This window comes from Aulonocara sp. 'chitande type north' Nkhata Bay, linkage group LG15, assembly GCF_057382095.1.
Source record: "Aulonocara sp. 'chitande type north' Nkhata Bay isolate Kocher_YH1m ecotype deep benthic linkage group LG15, A_spYH_male_GT1.1, whole genome shotgun sequence".
Taxonomy (NCBI): domain Eukaryota; kingdom Metazoa; phylum Chordata; class Actinopteri; order Cichliformes; family Cichlidae; genus Aulonocara; species Aulonocara sp. 'chitande type north' Nkhata Bay.
The window spans coordinates 10072010-10090400 of record NC_141358.1 but is presented as its reverse complement, the minus strand read 5'-3'; the positions used below and the strand labels follow the sequence as shown (position 1 = coordinate 10090400).

General features: G+C 40.0%; 1 protein-coding gene across 1 annotated transcript; it reads right to left on the bottom strand.

Moving 5' to 3' along the window:
• Window positions 1–4821: 4821 nt before the first annotated feature.
• On the bottom strand, window positions 4822–10300 carry tmed10 (transmembrane p24 trafficking protein 10). The gene is made up of 5 exons (XM_086263965.1): window positions 10057–10300; window positions 8993–9113; window positions 7994–8067; window positions 6589–6715; window positions 4822–6192 (listed from the first exon to the last, which is right to left on the bottom strand). Exons 1-5 carry the CDS (start codon window positions 10240–10242, stop codon window positions 6071–6073), a joined length of 630 nt encoding a protein of 209 aa, XP_086120091.1. The 5' UTR covers window positions 10243–10300; the 3' UTR covers window positions 4822–6070.
• Between the last annotated feature and the right edge of the window lie 8091 nt (window positions 10301–18391).

Sequence of the window (18391 nt, the reverse complement as noted above, 5' to 3'; positions counted from 1 at the left end):
ACATATATTTCCTAAAGAAGTGTTTCCCAACCTTTTGGAGCCATGGCACATATTTAACATTAGAAAAATCACGCGGCACACCACCAAACAAAAATGTCACAAAAGGCATATTGATCATTTCCCCCCGCGCACCAGGCATAGAGGAACTGGCTCGGTTTGTCCCCAGTATACCTTTTTTGCTTTTTCTGATCACTACTCATGCTACGGCCTTCGTCTGGGTCGCAATTTTCTCCAGGACCCAGGTCAGATTTACCACTTTTTCTTTTCAAATATTTATCTATTGCTATTACGCGCTGCGTTGTCTCACTGACAATGTAATTTCCTCTACGTCATATTCTATTTTACTGGCAGTTGGCAACCCATTAAATTAGAGCAGATAGTTGTACTGCCCTCTAGTGGAAGAGAATGTAATTGTTCTGCTAGTTACTCACGTCGATCGCTTAGTGCACTAATCTGGTGGAACCAGATAATCTTCCACGGTACTCCTGATCATTTCTCGGTCACAGTGGTTGGAAAACACAGTCCTAAAGAGTAGGATTTTACATGTGTTTCAGTATGATGCTTGAAGCCAAAAGAAATCATCTCCCTTTTTAAAAAAAACAACTTTTTGTATCCTTGTCAGCTGTTTAATAGGGGGTTATATTCTCAAGCAGCCCTTGGTTACTTGAGTCTGAGGCTGAGTGGAAGTTTGGCCTTGATATTACAGTTTTTTCTGAATGCTTAAACCCTAACTGTGATTCCTGTAGCACAATCTCCAAAACTATTCAGACTTATAGCAAAACCACTCACTGAGTTTGCAAAACTAAAAGCACAAAAACTGCTTTGCACTCAGTTTGCAATTTTGTAACACACTTTGCAAAACTGTAGGCACAATTCACTGCACAACACTCAATTACCAAATTTCCAACACACTCCTAGCAAAAGTATACACATGTATGGCTATCATTAACACTAATTTGCCAACTGTCTGGCACACTTTCACATGTGAAAACTTTTTTAGATAATTAGTTCACTTTGCAATCAGCCTAAGCACTATAATACAGGTAAGCTGTGTGTGCGGAGTACAATGGAGGGAGCAGAAAGAGTGAGAAGTAGAGGAGGCCGAGGAAGAGGACGTGGAGGTGAAGAAGTAGGATGAAGAGGACGACAAGGACAAGGAGGAGCAAGAGGAAGATGAGGAGGGAGGAGAGGAAGATGAGGAGGGGGGAGAGGAAGGGTAGGAAGAGTAAGAAATAGAATTGCTGATGACATCAGAGCTACAATAGTGGACCATGTAATCAACCGTGGAATGACCCTGAGGGTAGCTGGCCAACAGGTCCACCCTATCTCGAGCCGCTACACTGTAGCAAGTACCATAGGGACATCTTGAAATGAGAATCGGTTAGTACAGTCACTTCGCACAAAGATTTGTAGCACTGCCATATGCCAATGAGAAACACACCAATACCATTGATGTAAAAATACTGAAATTGTTACTTTACAGAATTGCTAGATGACCAGATGCTGGGGGCAGAGGAAGCATGTTCACTGCAGACCAAGTAACCCATATAGTCATTATGGCGATTGCAAATAATCCTATACTTGGAAATAAACACTTGTGTTTGTTTTGATGTGTTTGAATAAACACCAGTACTTGAAGTTTGGATCCCTCTATGCTTATGGATCTATGACAGAAGTATGAGCTCAAACTGACATAGCCTACCTTGTGCACAGAGAAAGCAAAAGCCAGATGTGTTTTGTATTCATACCATCAGTGTGCAGTTGGCGCATTGTGTGCTTAGTAGATGATGGCTTGTGTGTACTGTTTGATACGGAAACACCATTTTTACGAAGGTGTGAAGAGTTAATCTAGCTGTGTTTGCTTTTGCAAGAGAACTACAATGTTTTGATTATTGGGTGACAGGTTTTCTTATTTGTGTGAAGAGTTTTGCAAAATTAGCCAATAGTTACAAAAAATGTGCTTAAGCAATCAGAAAAAACTGTAAGCCATTGAAATACTGCTGACTTTTCTTGGATTTCTACTAACTATAAGTTTCTGAGAATATGTCGGGACTGTTGCTTTATGCAGGGGGATTATTAACAGACTTAAAAACTCCTTTGTCCCACACGCCATCAAACTGTTTAACTCCTCTCTGGAGGGGAGAGGGAGGGGAAACAGGAGGACAAAGGAGGGGGGAACAACTAAGCTGTAGTGCCTCTTCACCTCACTGTACAATACCTTGTGCAATACTTTTTGTAAATAGTCAACAGTGCAATAGACTCAATACTTGAAATGTGCAATTCACTTGTATTTTTATTTTTTATTCCTATTTATTCTATTTATCCCCTTTGCATATTTTATTTATATTTGTTTCTGTATTTATATATATATGTGTGTGTGTGTGTGTGTGTGTGTGTGTGTGTGTGTGTGTGTATATATATATATATATATATATATATATATAACAATTCTGTAACTGTAACTTCGGTCGTTGCTGTGCTTTTTTTGGAAATCGAATTTCCCAGAGGAACCCACCCGAGGGATTAATAAAGTTCTATCTTATAACAAAGCAATAATAGAGCGCAGTCCCATGATATTCCATCACCTTGAAATTAATGTTGAGGTTATTGTCTGTCACAATCATATGATTTTGTATTGAGCCTGGTGGATTGTGATTATGGTGCAGGTATCCTGTGGCACTGATCTGGGAGTCTGAATAATTGATAGCAACTATAAGTGGAATCTCTAACTAAAGTACACCCTGGCGTCTCTGTATTATCCTCCAGTAACAGTCGTGACTGTCAGCCTTCCTCTTTCAGACACAAGTATTTTATTTGGATGCATATAAGACATTATAAAGTATTGCCTCACAAAACACAAAGATAAGAACACAGTTGCTCACTTTTCATCTTTTGATGGCATCTGCCTCTTCTCACTGCAGAGGTTCAATCTATTGGAAATTGTTTGGATCGAAGCATCTTCCACATGAGGTTAATGGCTCCATCATCTCTTCAGATACGCTGTGTTGCATGCATCCTAGCTGTGTTTAGATGGTTATCATCTTCTGGACAGTTTGATCACTCGCCTCTGTCAGTGCGCCCCAGGGCAGCTGTGGCTACAATGTAGCTTGCCATCGCCAGTGTGTGAATGTGTGTGTGAATGGGTGAATGACTGAATGTAGTGTGAAGCGCTTTGGGGGTCCTTAGTGACTAGAAAAGCGCTATACAAATGCAGGCCATTTACCATTTAATTGGTCATTAGTGATCATTATTCACGTGCTTTAAGGCATGCAAAAAGAAAATTTATTGGTCGTTACTGTGATCAATAGAAAGAGTTGTTCTAAAAAGTAAGATTAATAGGTTAGTGAGGCAGGTTCTCTAGCCAACCTAGATAACTGCTGTTATGGTGATGGGATGTTTGGATTTCTGGTTTAAAATCATTAGTGTGACAGGAAATTTGAATGTCATCAGGCTGTGACACAGAGGACACCTGTTTTTCTGCTTGGTTTTAATTTGTTAGCAACACTGTTTTTCCACTAGATTTTAGTCTATTTCTAGATTGTTTGTTACTAAAATTATTTCATTGATTTTTTTCCACTTTGATCTGGCAAAAAATACATTTAAAAGGTGACTTCCACATCTAAATATTAGGCTACTGGAAAGCATCAAGTCACTTTAACATGATGGCTTCATGTTAGAAACTGTAGCACTCAGCAGATTCAATAACAGTCATAAACAAACATAAACACACTTCACTAGCACACCCTTTTGCCTTCAGAACTGCTTTAATTCTTTGTGGCAAAGATTCAACAAGATGCTGCCAAAGAAACATCCCCAACTTCATTACATCATCACTACCATCCTGAACCAGTGATACGAGGCATCCGGAATCCAAGTTTTCATGTTCCTTAGTCCAAATCTTCTTTTGTCCAATTCTGGTGAGCCTGCGTGAACTTTAGCCTCAGTTTCCTGTTGTTAGCAGACAGGAAATACACCTGGTGTGGTCTTCTCCTGCTGCAGCCCATCTTCCCAAACTTCTGTATGTTGTCCATTCATAGACACTGTTCTGAATACCTTGGGTGTGACAAGTGTTTTTGAGCTATTATTTGCTTTCAATCAACCAACAGTAACAGAAGAATGACAGTCTAACTGAAGTGACAGTTGCCATTGTAGTCAAACAGGCTTTGTTTTTAAAACCGCTATAAAGCATTAGTACATGTGAAATACGAGCAGAAATTGCTCTTTAGCCTTCTTTACAGCTAAACAATACAGAACATGCATATGTAACATGTTGGAAACGTGGAAAGGCAAAAATAAATAAATGGAGGTTTCCGATGTATTTAAAATGGTAAAAACACAATAAAAACATGACTAAAAATGATTAAAACAATCTGGTCATTCTCTGACCTCTTACATCAATGATGGAGTTTCACCCAACTTGCGAGAACTGCTGCTCACTGGATATTTTCCTTTTTTTTTTTTAACCCATACTCTGGAAACCCCAGAGATGGTTGTGTGGAGAAAATTCAAGTGGACAAGCAGTTTCTGATATACTCAGACGAGCCCATCTGGCACCAGCAAACAGGCCACATTCAAAGCCACGCAAATCACCTTTCTTCGCCATTCTGATGCTCAGCTTGACCTTGAGCAGGTTGTCTTGACCATGTCTACATGTCTAAATGCACTGAGCTGCTGCCATGTGATTGATTAGATGCATGCACTACTTGGCAGTTGGGCAGGGGTACATAACAAATCAGCCAATGAGAGCACATGCACTCTACATGCGTCTCCTACTTTTCAAAAATGCCTAAATAGGCAATTCAAAGGACAAAACAAAAATAATGTAAATCCATCCAATAGTTTATTGAATAAAAGCCCAACACAAATTTACAAAATTTAATCAGTCAACATAAAAATCAGTGACTGCGCACAACGTTCACTGTTAAAAATGTACCCCATGACAGATGCTTTAAATTATCCCCATCAAAAACAATCTGCAACCACCCCGAGCCAAAACAATTCTGCTGGAAAGAAGCATGTTGGATGGATCTGCACATACTGTAGTTGGGAACTGATATTTGTGAAATTTCAGAAGAATAATTAGCTCTACCAGTGTCAAGAAGAAGGGCCTGTGACTGAAAATGCTTGGACAGCTTTACATTTCAACACCTCTGTCCATTGCACTCTGACAGGAGAAGCTTTCACAAATATATATATAGATATATATAAACTGTATAATAGAAATCAGGAGGGTGTTTTTACTCATAACCATATACATAGGATGTTACAAATTCCTTCCTAGGAACAAGGTTTTTGGTTCCTTGCTTCATTTGATAGGTGATGTTAATGTTCCGAAACAAAAATCTATGCAAGAGCCCATAGAAATGACCTAATTTACAACTAAGAATATTACTGACAACTCACAACCCCCAAAAAGAAAAAGAAAATTACCAGTTGAAAGAACTAAGTGGTAATTACAATATGAAAAAAAAAAAAAAAACAGTTAAATTTAGCTACCAGACATGTATGCAAATTAAGTGACAAAACACAGAAGTTCAGTGGTTGCCAATTGTCTCATCAAAGTAACAACAAACTGTGTTTTCAAAGAACCTTCACTCAATAAAAGGGCACCAAGGATCTAGTTTACTTGGCATGGCAAAGAATGAGTGTATAAACAGGAGGGCAAAAGACATTCGCTCATGGCACATCCATTCAAACTGAGCTCAAAATCAAACATTGCTGTTCAACGAACGCTCGAAGTTCTTATTCAGTGAGCTGCAACATTCGAAACAGTGCAGACAGAAATGTCAACCACAGAGACGGACATCTCCCATGTCTTACAGTGCATTTCTCCCTACAGCGCTTTTCATGTTTCCAACCACTAAATAAGCAGGTGATATTTTTTTTATTTTTACTTTTATTTTTCCCCAGAAGAAAACCTTGGTACTCTCTCTCTCAGCCTTGAAAACTAGATTTTGAGCCCCCACTTGCTGTTGTTTGCTGAAGCTAGTCCAAGGAGGGTGGATGTTTGGATGTGTTGGCTGACCGTCAGGCAGCGTCCCGCGAGGTAAGGAGCTGGGAGCGGGTCGCTCTACTCAATCAGCTTCTTAGCCTTGAAGAAACGCCTCAAGTAGAAGACCTGCCATGTGGCCAGCCCAATCAGACAGCACATGGAGAATATGCTGAAGTACAGCACGCGTGTGTTGGTGGATTCTGTAGACAGATGACCGAAAAAAGGGTAGCCGTGTTATAGGACAGTGATGCAATACTCCTTGTTCATCACTGAAGTAACCACTACAAGCAGACAACTTTACTCTCACGTCTTTAGCTACTTCCTAAGAAAACAATAACAAAGGAACATTTGCAGCAGATGGCTGCTCCAGCCCGACAATGCTTCTGCTAGAGGTTTCTTTATGCTAAATCTGAGTTTTCCCTTCCCACAGTCACCAAGTCCAAGTTTATAAGGAGTTGTGTGACTTTTGGGATTGTTGGATTTTTAACTTAAAATACACTCCTTGAGGTGACAGCTGCAATTTGCCACTATATAAATAAAATTAAACTGAATTCAGTGAGAGAGCTACTGAATAGCTATGTGCTGGGTTGTATTACCATTGGTGTCCCGCATCTCCTCTTCTCTTTTTTTCATGTAAGCAAAGTCGTTCACGATGGACTCCGAGAGGTCTTCCAGGCGCCTGAGCTCAACCTCAAGAGGCTTCAATTTCTCCACCTTGGCAATCTGGAGGGACAAAAGAAAATGATCAGAGGGAAATGGCAGAGAAGGTTGTACAACAGCTTGAGAAGAAGGGTTATTAAATAATTTGTCCAGCAGGTGTCAGTCTAGTGTCGTGTGTATGCCAAAGCATTCCTGTTTACACAGGTTCATGAGAATCTGCCATTCGAACTCTGGTGTGAACAATTGCACCTGAGAAAAGCCTGGGTGTGGTTGGCCTTGTTCCGCAACCACAACCAACCACAGCGTTTTATGATATCAATGCACGACGTGTACCAACTCAACTAGCGTCAGAAAGTTTCTTGGTTATGTGGTAGCTCCTGGTTTGTTTTTTTTGTGCATGACTTGATGTAAGCCACTAGAACAAATTCTCGTCAGTCCAAGAAAGGCCTGGAAAACTGCCCGAAACAGGTTTGAATGTTTCTACTTAATTTCTCTATGCATCCTTTAGTCGTGTGAAACAAAAATAAATAAAGTAAAATATATATTTATTTATTTTTCAGGCCCACTCAGCCATTAGGACCTTGGATGTAAAAAACCCGTGAGCTGCCAAATGATCAAAAACACAGCACACTACAGCCGGCTCTACCAAGCACACATTCTCAAGTATTCTGCAACAGTGAGGAATTCTTCCAGTGTTTTTAACTACACCCCCCACTGAACAGCTTGCAAATTTGTTCAATAAGTAACATGTCCATCTATGTAGGTGAATACATGGTGGGTGGAGCTGAAATTGCAGCTACCCACAAACAGGAATGCCCACTTGGAAGTCTCGGCGAACATCCATCAACACGCAAAGAACAGCATGTAATGTTTGTGCGCTGCGTGTGGGTGGGGAGGGAGGACTGATCATCAGCTCACAGCTCTTTATCACGCCTAAATTTCTAAAGTGTTGCCTAAGGCAGTCACAGTTAGTGGTAATACATTTTCGGGAAAGGAACCCAAGTACTGTGACGATACACACGTCCCTATACAAGAAAAATTGAATGATGTGAAGCCAGGGAACCTCCCGCACACATTACCAAAGCACCCTGAGGTCAACACTGTCCTTCAACAAAAGACAACTACAGCAGTACTTCCAGGAAAAAAGACAAGTTTTAAAAAAGGAGGCACTGAGGTCACAACTGCCAGATTATGCTTCCGTAACATTTGATTAACATGAGACTAAACCTATATGTAACAGTGAAGATATTGTAGGCTGCTTCAAGAAAACCTACTGACCTGATCTCCAAGACACCATGTGCATCATCTATATGAAAACAAACATTTCAGACTGATTCTGACCTCTTCGTAGTTTTTGGCCTCAACACCGTGCTTCATGTCCAGATTGACCAGCTGGTCAGGCACTCTTCCAGTTCCTGATTAAAAGAGCAAAAAACTTTAATCATCATATTCAATTTCACTGAAACATTTAAAATGAGCATCATTTATATAATTTATCCTTTCTAGCACTTTTTTTTTTTTTACCAAGCTTCACAAAGTGCTGTAAAAGAATACAGTGTATTCTTTTACAGCACTTTGTGAAGCTTGAACTAAAAATCACTAACTTACACACCAGGAAAGACAAGCATTGTAAAACTTTAACAGTCACAGTGCAAATAGGAATCAATACATAAAACGTATAGATAATTGATGTATTTGTAGCGATGCCCTGATTTTGAAACATTGGCTTGATGTGATGATGATAATTTTGGCCTTTCTTATTTCTTCCCCCTATCTGAAATGTAGAAATCCCCATACAGGGCTCGCAAAATCGCTAGCCCGACGTCCCAGAGCTAGCGATATCTCTGGTCGGGCGACCAAAATCTATCTCAGCCCCGCCCGTCGGGCTATATGATAACCCGACGGGCGGGGCTGAGATAGATTTTGGTCGCCCGACCAGAGATATCGCTAGCTCTGGGACGTCGGGCTAGCGATTTTGCGAGCCCTGCCATATAGTAAAGAATCAATAAATGTAGTCTTTCAGTTGTACATTATGTCATGTTGAACATTTAGCACTAGTTGTTGTCACCAGCCACCTTATAGGCCAACAGTGGCTGGAATATCACTTGCATTCATTTATTTTATTAATCATTTTCATTAATTACACTTTTCAGTTTCATGACCATCTATCGATATAACCCAAAATCACTGCAAAATCTACTAAAACTAATAAGTAATAGCGGATGAAGACAGCGGGTTAAATGGTTAATCAGAAGATTTGACAGTGACTAAGGCATAAAACCAAGTGTGTGTGAACAGCAGCAGCTGTCCATAACACACATGGGGGGTTGGCATGCTTACCCATGGGTGATTTGCTCTCGAAGCAAACCTCAAACATGTCATAGTCCTCTGTGGTGAATGCAAACTTTCCTTTTGAAGCATCTTCCTTGGAGTAAAGAGTGTGGCCAGAGGAGTCTGTGATCTGCAAAGATACACAAAAGCAATAAACAACAGTCAAGAGCCAAAGAAACAGCAGAATATTAACTGAAATATTTAAATCAATACTGAATTACTTTGCTCTTTAATGTGGGAATTTTAAATCATTGACCAGTATTATCACTAATAATGGTATTTTTATGACACCAACATGAGGATTTCAGACACTTCAACTGTGTCGTTTTCTAGATAGTTATAGGCTGAGATTGTGATGATGGTTGCTTGTCATCCTTACATGTGTCTGAAAATGCAAGGCTGCAACACCCCACGCAAGCCATTAAACTGCCAGCTGTTAGAACATGAGGGGAGTAAAAAAAACAAAATAACTTCGTGAGGACGCAGTGCAATCTGTAACAGTATAAATATCGGTCATTTTCTTTGATGTGAGGAAAATCTTTTAAGATCTTCATTTAAATAATACACAAACCATCACTGACGTGTTGGAAGCTAATGTGCTAATATGGCTAAGCTGTGCTTGGCAGCTGAATGGACCCTAAGACTGACGTGTAACAGCAGCAGAGCCCAGACGAAGTCACCGGCAGGGTCGTTTCTCCAATGTTTTAATATAAATACGTGCACTGTGTGTTACAGCGAGTGCTCACTAGTGTCAAGGTATCTTAACTAATTTTTTTAAAAAGTAAATTACCCCTCAAATTAACCTGAACGGGAGTGTTAGCGAGCACTGACTGTAGCCAGCTGGCTAATTAGCTTCTAAAACCAGGAAGCCGAGGTTTTCTGGGCCTGGGCTAGCTACAATGCTAACAACAGTAGACATTTTCGCAGCAGAAATTACTCGATTTAACATATATAGCCACGAGAGTCACTTGTAAGCGATGCATCGGGTCATTAAAAACCAGATTGAAGCCATTTCGGCCCCGACAACAAACTTGGTAATGGTGAGGGTAGCTAGCCAGCAGGTCTGCGCTCACCTTCAGATTAGTTTTCGTGTTCGCCTGCTCGCTTATGTCATACTCCCCCGTGACTAGCACGTCTTTGTGGATCTCCTCCCGTAAACACTTTCTGGTGTTGACCGGTAAAAAGAAGGAAATTGATAATACCGATTCAATAAGAACCGGTAAGAGCAGTAGCGCAGCGACTCGAGCCATGGCTACCATCAACCGACCAACCAGACCGTGCCAGCCAACCAGCTTAACACCGACTTCCAACTCACACTACCGGCCTCCCTTAGCACTCCAGCGCCGCCGCTGGCCTGGACGTGGAACTCCAACTGCAGATCCTGTGTCCGTGAAGTTCGGGTGAGGTCCAAGTGTTTTATTTTTTGTTCATTTTAGTTTATCTTAGTCCCTTTACAGTCATTTTATTATATTATATCCAGGCTTGCCAACTGGTTAAGAGCAATATTCATGGAATTAAGAATAAAGCATATAAAAATATAAACACTTTGTCCAGGCAATTGTCTTCTCTGTGTACTTCCTCTTTTCGTCCTGCCTCGCAGCAGCGCATGTTTAAAACCTTTTGTCCAGCATATCTATTATATCTAAAACTAAAGATATTGATGTTTTGAGTTAGTGAGTTGAAATTTTGATTTATGGGTGGCAAAAAATGTTTTTCTAAGAAATATTTTTTGTTTTGTTTTGATTGGAGTGGCGGAGTAAGCTTTAAATTACATTTTTAAAGTAGCTGAAACAGTTTTGCACCTAGTTTTAGTCTTTTGTTAAGTTATGGTTTACTTTTATAACTTTGGTGCAAAGAGAAGGATGCATTTGCAGTAGGCATGACATTGCAGATCTGGTTTGCACTCAGGCAATTAAAATACTTACAAGGACTCTACCTTGACAGAAACTACCAGAAGAATCACAGCAAGACTTTTCTATGACTAAACTGTTGTAAAAATAACTGCTCAGGTCACAAAGAGCCCTTACCACAAAGCATCCAACACCTAAGAAATCTGCTAGTGTATCATCTACAAAGGGAGGGACTGGTACATGCATATGTGAAAAACTCTAAATTGGTGTAAAGGCAGCGATCAATGACAGGTGGCATGGACACCAAACAGACAGCAGCTGCAACAGAAGAGGAATCAAAATTTTGGCCAGTGAAAGCTGAAGGAGGATTTCTTCATCCTTTGATCATGTGTAAGCTAATCCTGACTGCCTTCTGTACCACTCACTGGGCAGGCAGGGGAGCACTTTCTATATTCTATTTAGTGAAGCCCTCAACTACAGAATCTTTTCTACTTCATATAATAACGCTCCACATCGTCATTACATGAAGTAGAAAAGTAGATTCTCCAGCAGAGAGTCAACTGTTCTCCATTTCCACCCTGTACTGTCACAATATTCAACTCTCTGCACACAATAAGCCACTTTGTTGCATTGTCCAGTACATTTTACACACAGTTACGCTGAAACATCAGATATTTGCATTTCACAAACCAAATATAATCAACCCCACAGATAAAGAAGAGGGAAAGATAAGGAAACACTTGGAGGGGGGGAATTAATGATAAGCATGGGGAAATTTACAAGATATACTCAAAATGGTAAATGAGCTTTAGTGCTTTGGTGTGACAAGCACATATTGTATGTTAAAGGACTAAATCATACTGTATATAAGTGTGTCACAATGTGTCAGAGGAATGACTACAACTCTTGAGTTATTTGCTAAATGTTTTCCTAAATTAATCACAACTCCAACTGCTCAGAGCTTTACTTTTTGTGTATATTGGTCATAAACGGAGCATTTAAGTGAAGTGCGTAATTTCTTCTTGGAGCATACTGTATCAGGTTGCAGGGGTTTTCCTGGCTAAAACCAGTTCTTTCTCACTAAAACTGGAGCTCAGACTTTTGTACTGTTTGTCAAGTTCACGCAGATCAATTGAAAAAAAGAAAGAGAAAAAAAAAAACTAACCACGTAGCAAACCATGTTATTTGCTAGATATTGTCATTTAAAATTTTCATGTAGGCACCAACAGAGTTCAGTTCAGTTACTGACGACAGTTACAGAGACGTGAGAGGTTCAAAGCAGACAGCAACCTAGTCAGCGTTCACCTTTCAGTCAAACTTTACTGTGCGCCTGCTGTGAAAACATAAAAAATTGTAAAGAAAAAAAAGGGAACTTATTATTTACTTGTTATTTAGTGGAATACTAACAATAAAAACATGTACATGTCGAATATTTATTGGTTTATTTTCTTCGTATTTTTGTGTCTAACAGGTTAAGGCTGTTGTTAGTAAAACGATGAAATTTATACCCTTCTTCTTTCCACTTGTCACATTTTGCAGAGCCATTCACTGGGTTACAACAGAACCTTTGGTGGTCTGGTTCTGGTCTTCAGGACCTGCCTTAACATGATGATTATATAAATTGTATAAAGCAACCACACAGGCAGGGGCAGATCTACTGTGGTGGCATGTGCCATCCTAAAATAATCCCTTGCCATCCCTAGTGCAACCATAGTTTTGCATATGACAGTGTTGTTTATAGCATGAACACTTTTACCCTAGCTACAGTTAACATTGAATATAAATTCTAAAACTTAATATATTGCAAAATGTTACCCTTGCATTAAAAATGTGTTACCCATAGTGTTGAGCTGGCTTTATTTCCTGTTGTCAGTAGTGTTTGACAGTACAGATTTCTGACCTGTAAATTCAAGCATGTAACAAAAAAGTGCCAAAGAGAAGTTAGACTTGCATTTCTAACTGATCCACCTAATGTTGTGTAGCTTTCAGGAGTTTATACTTATTGAGCTACATGCTTATTTATTATGTTGGCTGTACAGTACATAAGATCGAACTGAAATGTTTAATGATTTGGGATAAAGCCAATAAGAAAGTTATAGACTTTGTTATTGTTATTGTTTATATGAAACGTGTATACTTATTGCATTTGATGTATTTTCACCATTTATATATAATGCATATTACAGAATGTAACTACTGTATGTGTCTAAAGAAATGGCTTTGCTTTTGCCACCCCCTCTGATTTCCATGCCACCCTCATGCCACCCTAAGAAAATTTCTCTAGCTCTGCCCCAGCCACACAGGTCTTGTTAAAAGAGATACCTTAGCTTGAAAAACCAAAACAATTTCTGTACCGGGCTGTTAACATGTTTACTGTAATAGCAGAACAGCTTACTCCTACTTATGACAGGAAAATCTACCTGGTTTCTTTTCTTTTCTTTTTAAGCCTTTTGGAAGGATCTGTAGGAAATGTTCTTCAAGCTTTCCAGTGTGTTTTAACCAAAGACTGCATATGAGACGGAAATGACCGCTGTGACACAGGCGTGTTTCCAAGATTGTTTAAGAACCGTGGCACAGAGGTACTAATAAGTCAGAATATTTCATCAGAAGTAAAAGCATTGTAGAAAACTGGTGTAGAAAACATGATTTTTAGGCTCTCACGAATGCCTGTATCCAATTTATTAACTTAAACATAATCTTGCACTGGATAAAATTGTTTCAAAGTGGAAAAAAGTATTTAGACTTTTCATTTAAGTAAAAGCAAACTAAACGTTAAAATCCTAATCAAGTAGCTTAATAGTTCACAGGTTCATTGTTTAAATTTTAAAGCTTTAAGCTAGTTACTTAAAGCTTTAAAGTAACTAAAGTAAGTGTACTCATTATGTGGAATGGCACCTTTAGAATTATATATCTACTGATTTGGGGGATTATAAAATTAACAGTAATGTTATCTAATGCCCTCATTTTAGGGGGCACAAATCATTTGTAGGGGGGCATCAGTTGGAGCTGGTGCCATCCGATGCCCCCCTGGAGAACACACCCCTGCTCTGACATTAGTATCATCACTATGCTATCATCTAGTGAGATAGCTAGCTAAATATACATATATTTTTTAAAGGTTTATTCTTATTCATCTTTATAACAGGTATTCTTATTGTATCATCAGATTTTTACACATTGCTTTTTCATTTCTGCTTATTTATTTATTTATTTATTTATTTATTTATTTATTTATTTTTTAGGCCCCTTTATTTATTTAAATTCCATTTTTCTGCTTAACTGAGCTATTCTCCTTTACTGAAGTCATTTTTACACATTCTTTTTAATTCCTTGGCTGCTGTACCACTGGCATTTCCCTAGTTTTGGGATGAATCAACTATATTTTATCTGGCCATTAAGTTTAAATTACTTTGCTGAACAAAGTGCAATTTTTTACCCCTGCCCCGGTAGTGGTCTTGTGTGGGATGGAGTGTTTACATCAGGTGTATTGTTCGCTCTGTAGAGTGCTCCAACTCCAAAAAAGGAGTTTCCTGGGTACGGAGACAAGGTGACCTTGCACAATAAGCTAAATATATCATTATAAAGATCATCACTATTCACACTATTCATTTATTCAAGCATCCTATCACAATATAAGATATGCAGAGCCCAGAGCTGTAGCTGCAGTTCACAGAGCAATGAATAACAGTCATTAGGACAAAAATTGTTCTGGACTTTTATGACTCTCAAAAGGATGTGACCTGAATGGCTGCCTCTGTCTCCCTGTTAGCCCTCTGTTCAACTAACACCACTCAGTAGACTGGTGGTCAGTTTCCTATTAAGACTGGAAATATGGGATGTGCAGTAAACAACAAGAACCCCGCACTTTAACTCACACAGCAGCAGCTGTATTTACAAAAATAACTCTCAACTTTCCTTTGAGGGAGCTATCATTTTCAGAAAATCCTTGTGTTAGTGTTTTGCAGACCAGAGAATATTTTTAACCTGGGCCCCCTAGTGGGTCAGAGAGGCTACATATCTGAGACTAATGTTAGTGGCAGAGCGTGGGAAGGCTTGTGCAAACAAGCCAGTTCAAGGTGGAGAGAAGCACAATAGATCGATCAGGGACTTTAACTCCTTTCACTGAATAAATAGCAGTCTTATAGTTAGAAGTCTTTTAACCCCCCACAATCTGCTTATTGATATCTAAATATTGTCACTAAAATCCCTTTATCATTACAGTTACTAATAATCCAGATCTATCCTGTAATCGCTGGATCTAGATTATGAAAAAGACATATTACGTTCAGTGTTGGCTTGGGTCTTTTTGAAAATCCCAAACGCTATTATTTTTCTGTCAGCAGCTCAGGGATTACCCAATTATATATGATAGAGCTGTCCAGTTTCCAGGGAAACATCCTAGTTACTGATCCCATGAGACAAGAAGAGGACACGCTGCTGAGTGGGGAGTCTGGCAGCAGGTGAACAGTAATTATTGGATAGAGAAATCCCTCCAGTTTTGTATCTTATTGCGTCAAAACCTCTAAGAATAGCAAGTCACACACACTCCTCTGTGCCGCAGAGGAGCTTAGGCTACAAATGAAATTCACAAAACTTTACATCCAACAATAATGAGTAGCCTGTATTTGAACTAGTTTCAGCTGTTCTTGAAGTGTGAAAGTCATGCTTGTTCAGAAAAAAAAATTATTTGCTTCTGTTTGTTAATTCCAACCCTTTCTGGGCACATTTATTTATTGATTGTGAATTAAACATTTCAAGGAGTAGGATGAGAGCTTCTTTTGAAATCTTACACCTGATTGACTGTAACCGTTTTGTCACCTCTGGGCACGGTTCCAAAATTTCATTTAATTTGACTCCAAAGAACAGACACTTCCTTAAAGAACAAGCCTGCTGACGCAAATGCACACACCCTTTAACTAGCTGTTGTTATTTTATGAGTTATGCTCCTTATCACTTCTAAATACTGAGAAGACACATTCACACAGCAGTAATTCATCATTAAAAAAGGGCCTCAGGCAAACTCACAATAACTCAGACAAAGAGTTGTTTCAGGGCAAAATTGGATAAAACTGGGTGTGCTTAACATTGATTACTATAAGTGTTATTCTGAGTCAGCTCTTGCTCTGTTACTTAGCCATGACTGGCAGACTGATGTTTTGTAGTTTGTTAAAAGCTTTCACATCCCTTCTCAGCAGCAGAAAGCTATCAGGGGGATGGCTTTCTGTGAATACAAAGCCAAGCCAAGCTGAGCTGTTGTCAGTGTGGCACGTAGGCGAACTCAGCTGTTTCATCATCACTGTGCTCACAATTACACCAAGGCAGGGATCTCTGTCTGTCTCCCTCCCTGCAATCCTCTCATCCTCATCATTGTCTCCCTTCCTCCTCCTTCTCCTCCTCCTCCTCTCTTTCTACCAGGCGTATGCTGCCTGGTTCCTCCCCTGGGTTGCAGCACCGACGCAGGTTGGCGTCACAGTGGTCTAATTTTACTGCTGTTGATGCTGATGTTAAAAGAAGCAATAGGCACCTGCTATTTCTGCAGCTACCCCATCTCCCCGAGCCCGCAAAAGGGGTATTAATAAACAGAGTTATTAGATGCTGCATGGTCGCACACGGAAGCTTTATTGAGGAAAAGAGGGGGGGGGGGGGGTACTGCTGAAGAGTAAAGGAAAACAGATACTGAGAAATAGGCTGTTATGCAACGGCACTGCAAGGACAAAGCAAGAAACCCTATAAAAGCCAATCTCATAAAGAACACCATATTTTGCTACTTCAGTGCTTTGAGCGATATTAAACTTGTTCCTCATTTGAAAGCAGGCCCTGAAACCAGGAAGCAGAGCAGCAACAACTGCTGACATCTTGTGTGGCTTTACAAAAAAAAGGGTGTGACCACACTGGAAGGCCTCCAACGTCAGAGCTGGTTGGTTATTGTGCGACAGTAGTCTTCCACCAAGCATGTCTTTTACACAGACACACCACGCATTTCCTGTGTGAAGCCATTAGGCAACCTGCCTTTTGATGATTCTGCACATGATGAAATAGTGGTACAAGGGGAAATGAGCAAATGAGGTGAGAGAATGACATGCAGACAAGATGAGAAGGCTGGGAGAGGTCTGATGACACAGTGAGGAGCAATAAAAGCAGAATAATTCATCTGCAGAGATGCCAATGGAAAAAACACACACACAAAACACACCACCGAGATTTATCTGAAATAATCAATGATTACTGCATAAGTGATGCATTTATTGCCTTCATGGTCTCCTGCGTAACAAGAGGCAATAGATGCCCCCACCCCCAGACCTTCAGTTTTAATTCATACTGCATACACAAATTATGGGGGTAAGGATTGGGGGAGATTATACTAGATTATATGAAAATTTCATTTCTAGATCTTCCACATCAGGTGACCTTTTTAACTAACAAATGGCATTTGGATGTCATGCTGTCACTTCAGCATCCATGTTGGCACAGATGTGCTTCAACAAGATCCACATTTAGCATACAGTCACAGCATAAAAATAAACCCTTATCGCTCATGCAGAAGTTCATTTAATAGGTCGACAATGCTGTCTGTGCCTTTATGAATTATTTCTGAGGACTCCTCTTTTTCCTTTTTTTTTCCTTCCTCGAATTATGCTGTAACTCGCACGTCTTTTGTTCTGTGGGAGGTGATGTTTTGGCTAATCGGGGACCTTCTGATGCACGAGAATTAATTAAACCACCGTATATTGTGGCTGAAAACGTCACTTTCAGATCCTCCTGCGAGTTCCCTTGCACAACTACAGATCGCGTGCGTATGTCTGTGTCTGCGTGTGTGCGCGCGCGCACGGTTGGACGTGAGAAACGTGTCGCATCGGTTACGAAAGCAGTGTGCAGCAAGCCTTTTTCATCTTTTTATCACAGATGTCGGTGATTAAATCGGCTCTCCCTGAGACCGGCAGAGGGGAAAAAGCCGAAAGAAGAGAGCGTATATCTGTTTTAGCGGGGGGGAAAAGCGCTGACCGAGCTGCCCGGTTACTTTCTGTTGGCAGGCGGCAGCGAGCAGCAGACTCCTCGCAGAGCCCTATATTTGGGCACGGAAGTCCAAACGTCATCGCGCACGGCTTACGATTAAAAAAATGGAAAGAACGCACTGACGTAAGAGCCACTGACATAGTTAACCCTGGCAACAGGCGGAACAATAAATAGAGCAAGTGGAGGTACAGGGAAAAAAGATGGCTATGCCTTATATAAGCTAATTTTAGCATTATTTTAATAATTTTTGAAAGCATTTTACTGGAAATGCTTTTAATTTACTACTCCTGAGAATATTCCCCTCTTTTTCTCTTCTCTTTCATCTTTTCTAAAATTATTTTTCCTTTGCCTCTCTTCCCCTAAACACGGCGGGAGGTTTCTTCCTGTTAAAAAGAGTTTTTCCTTCCCGCTGTCGCAAAGTGCTTGCCCCATGAGGTGACTGATGAATACACCTGACTTGAACTGAATAAATATGTAAATACATATATGTGTGTGTGTGTGGATATCGTGAGAGGAAAGCAACACACCCAGCCAGCACAGATGA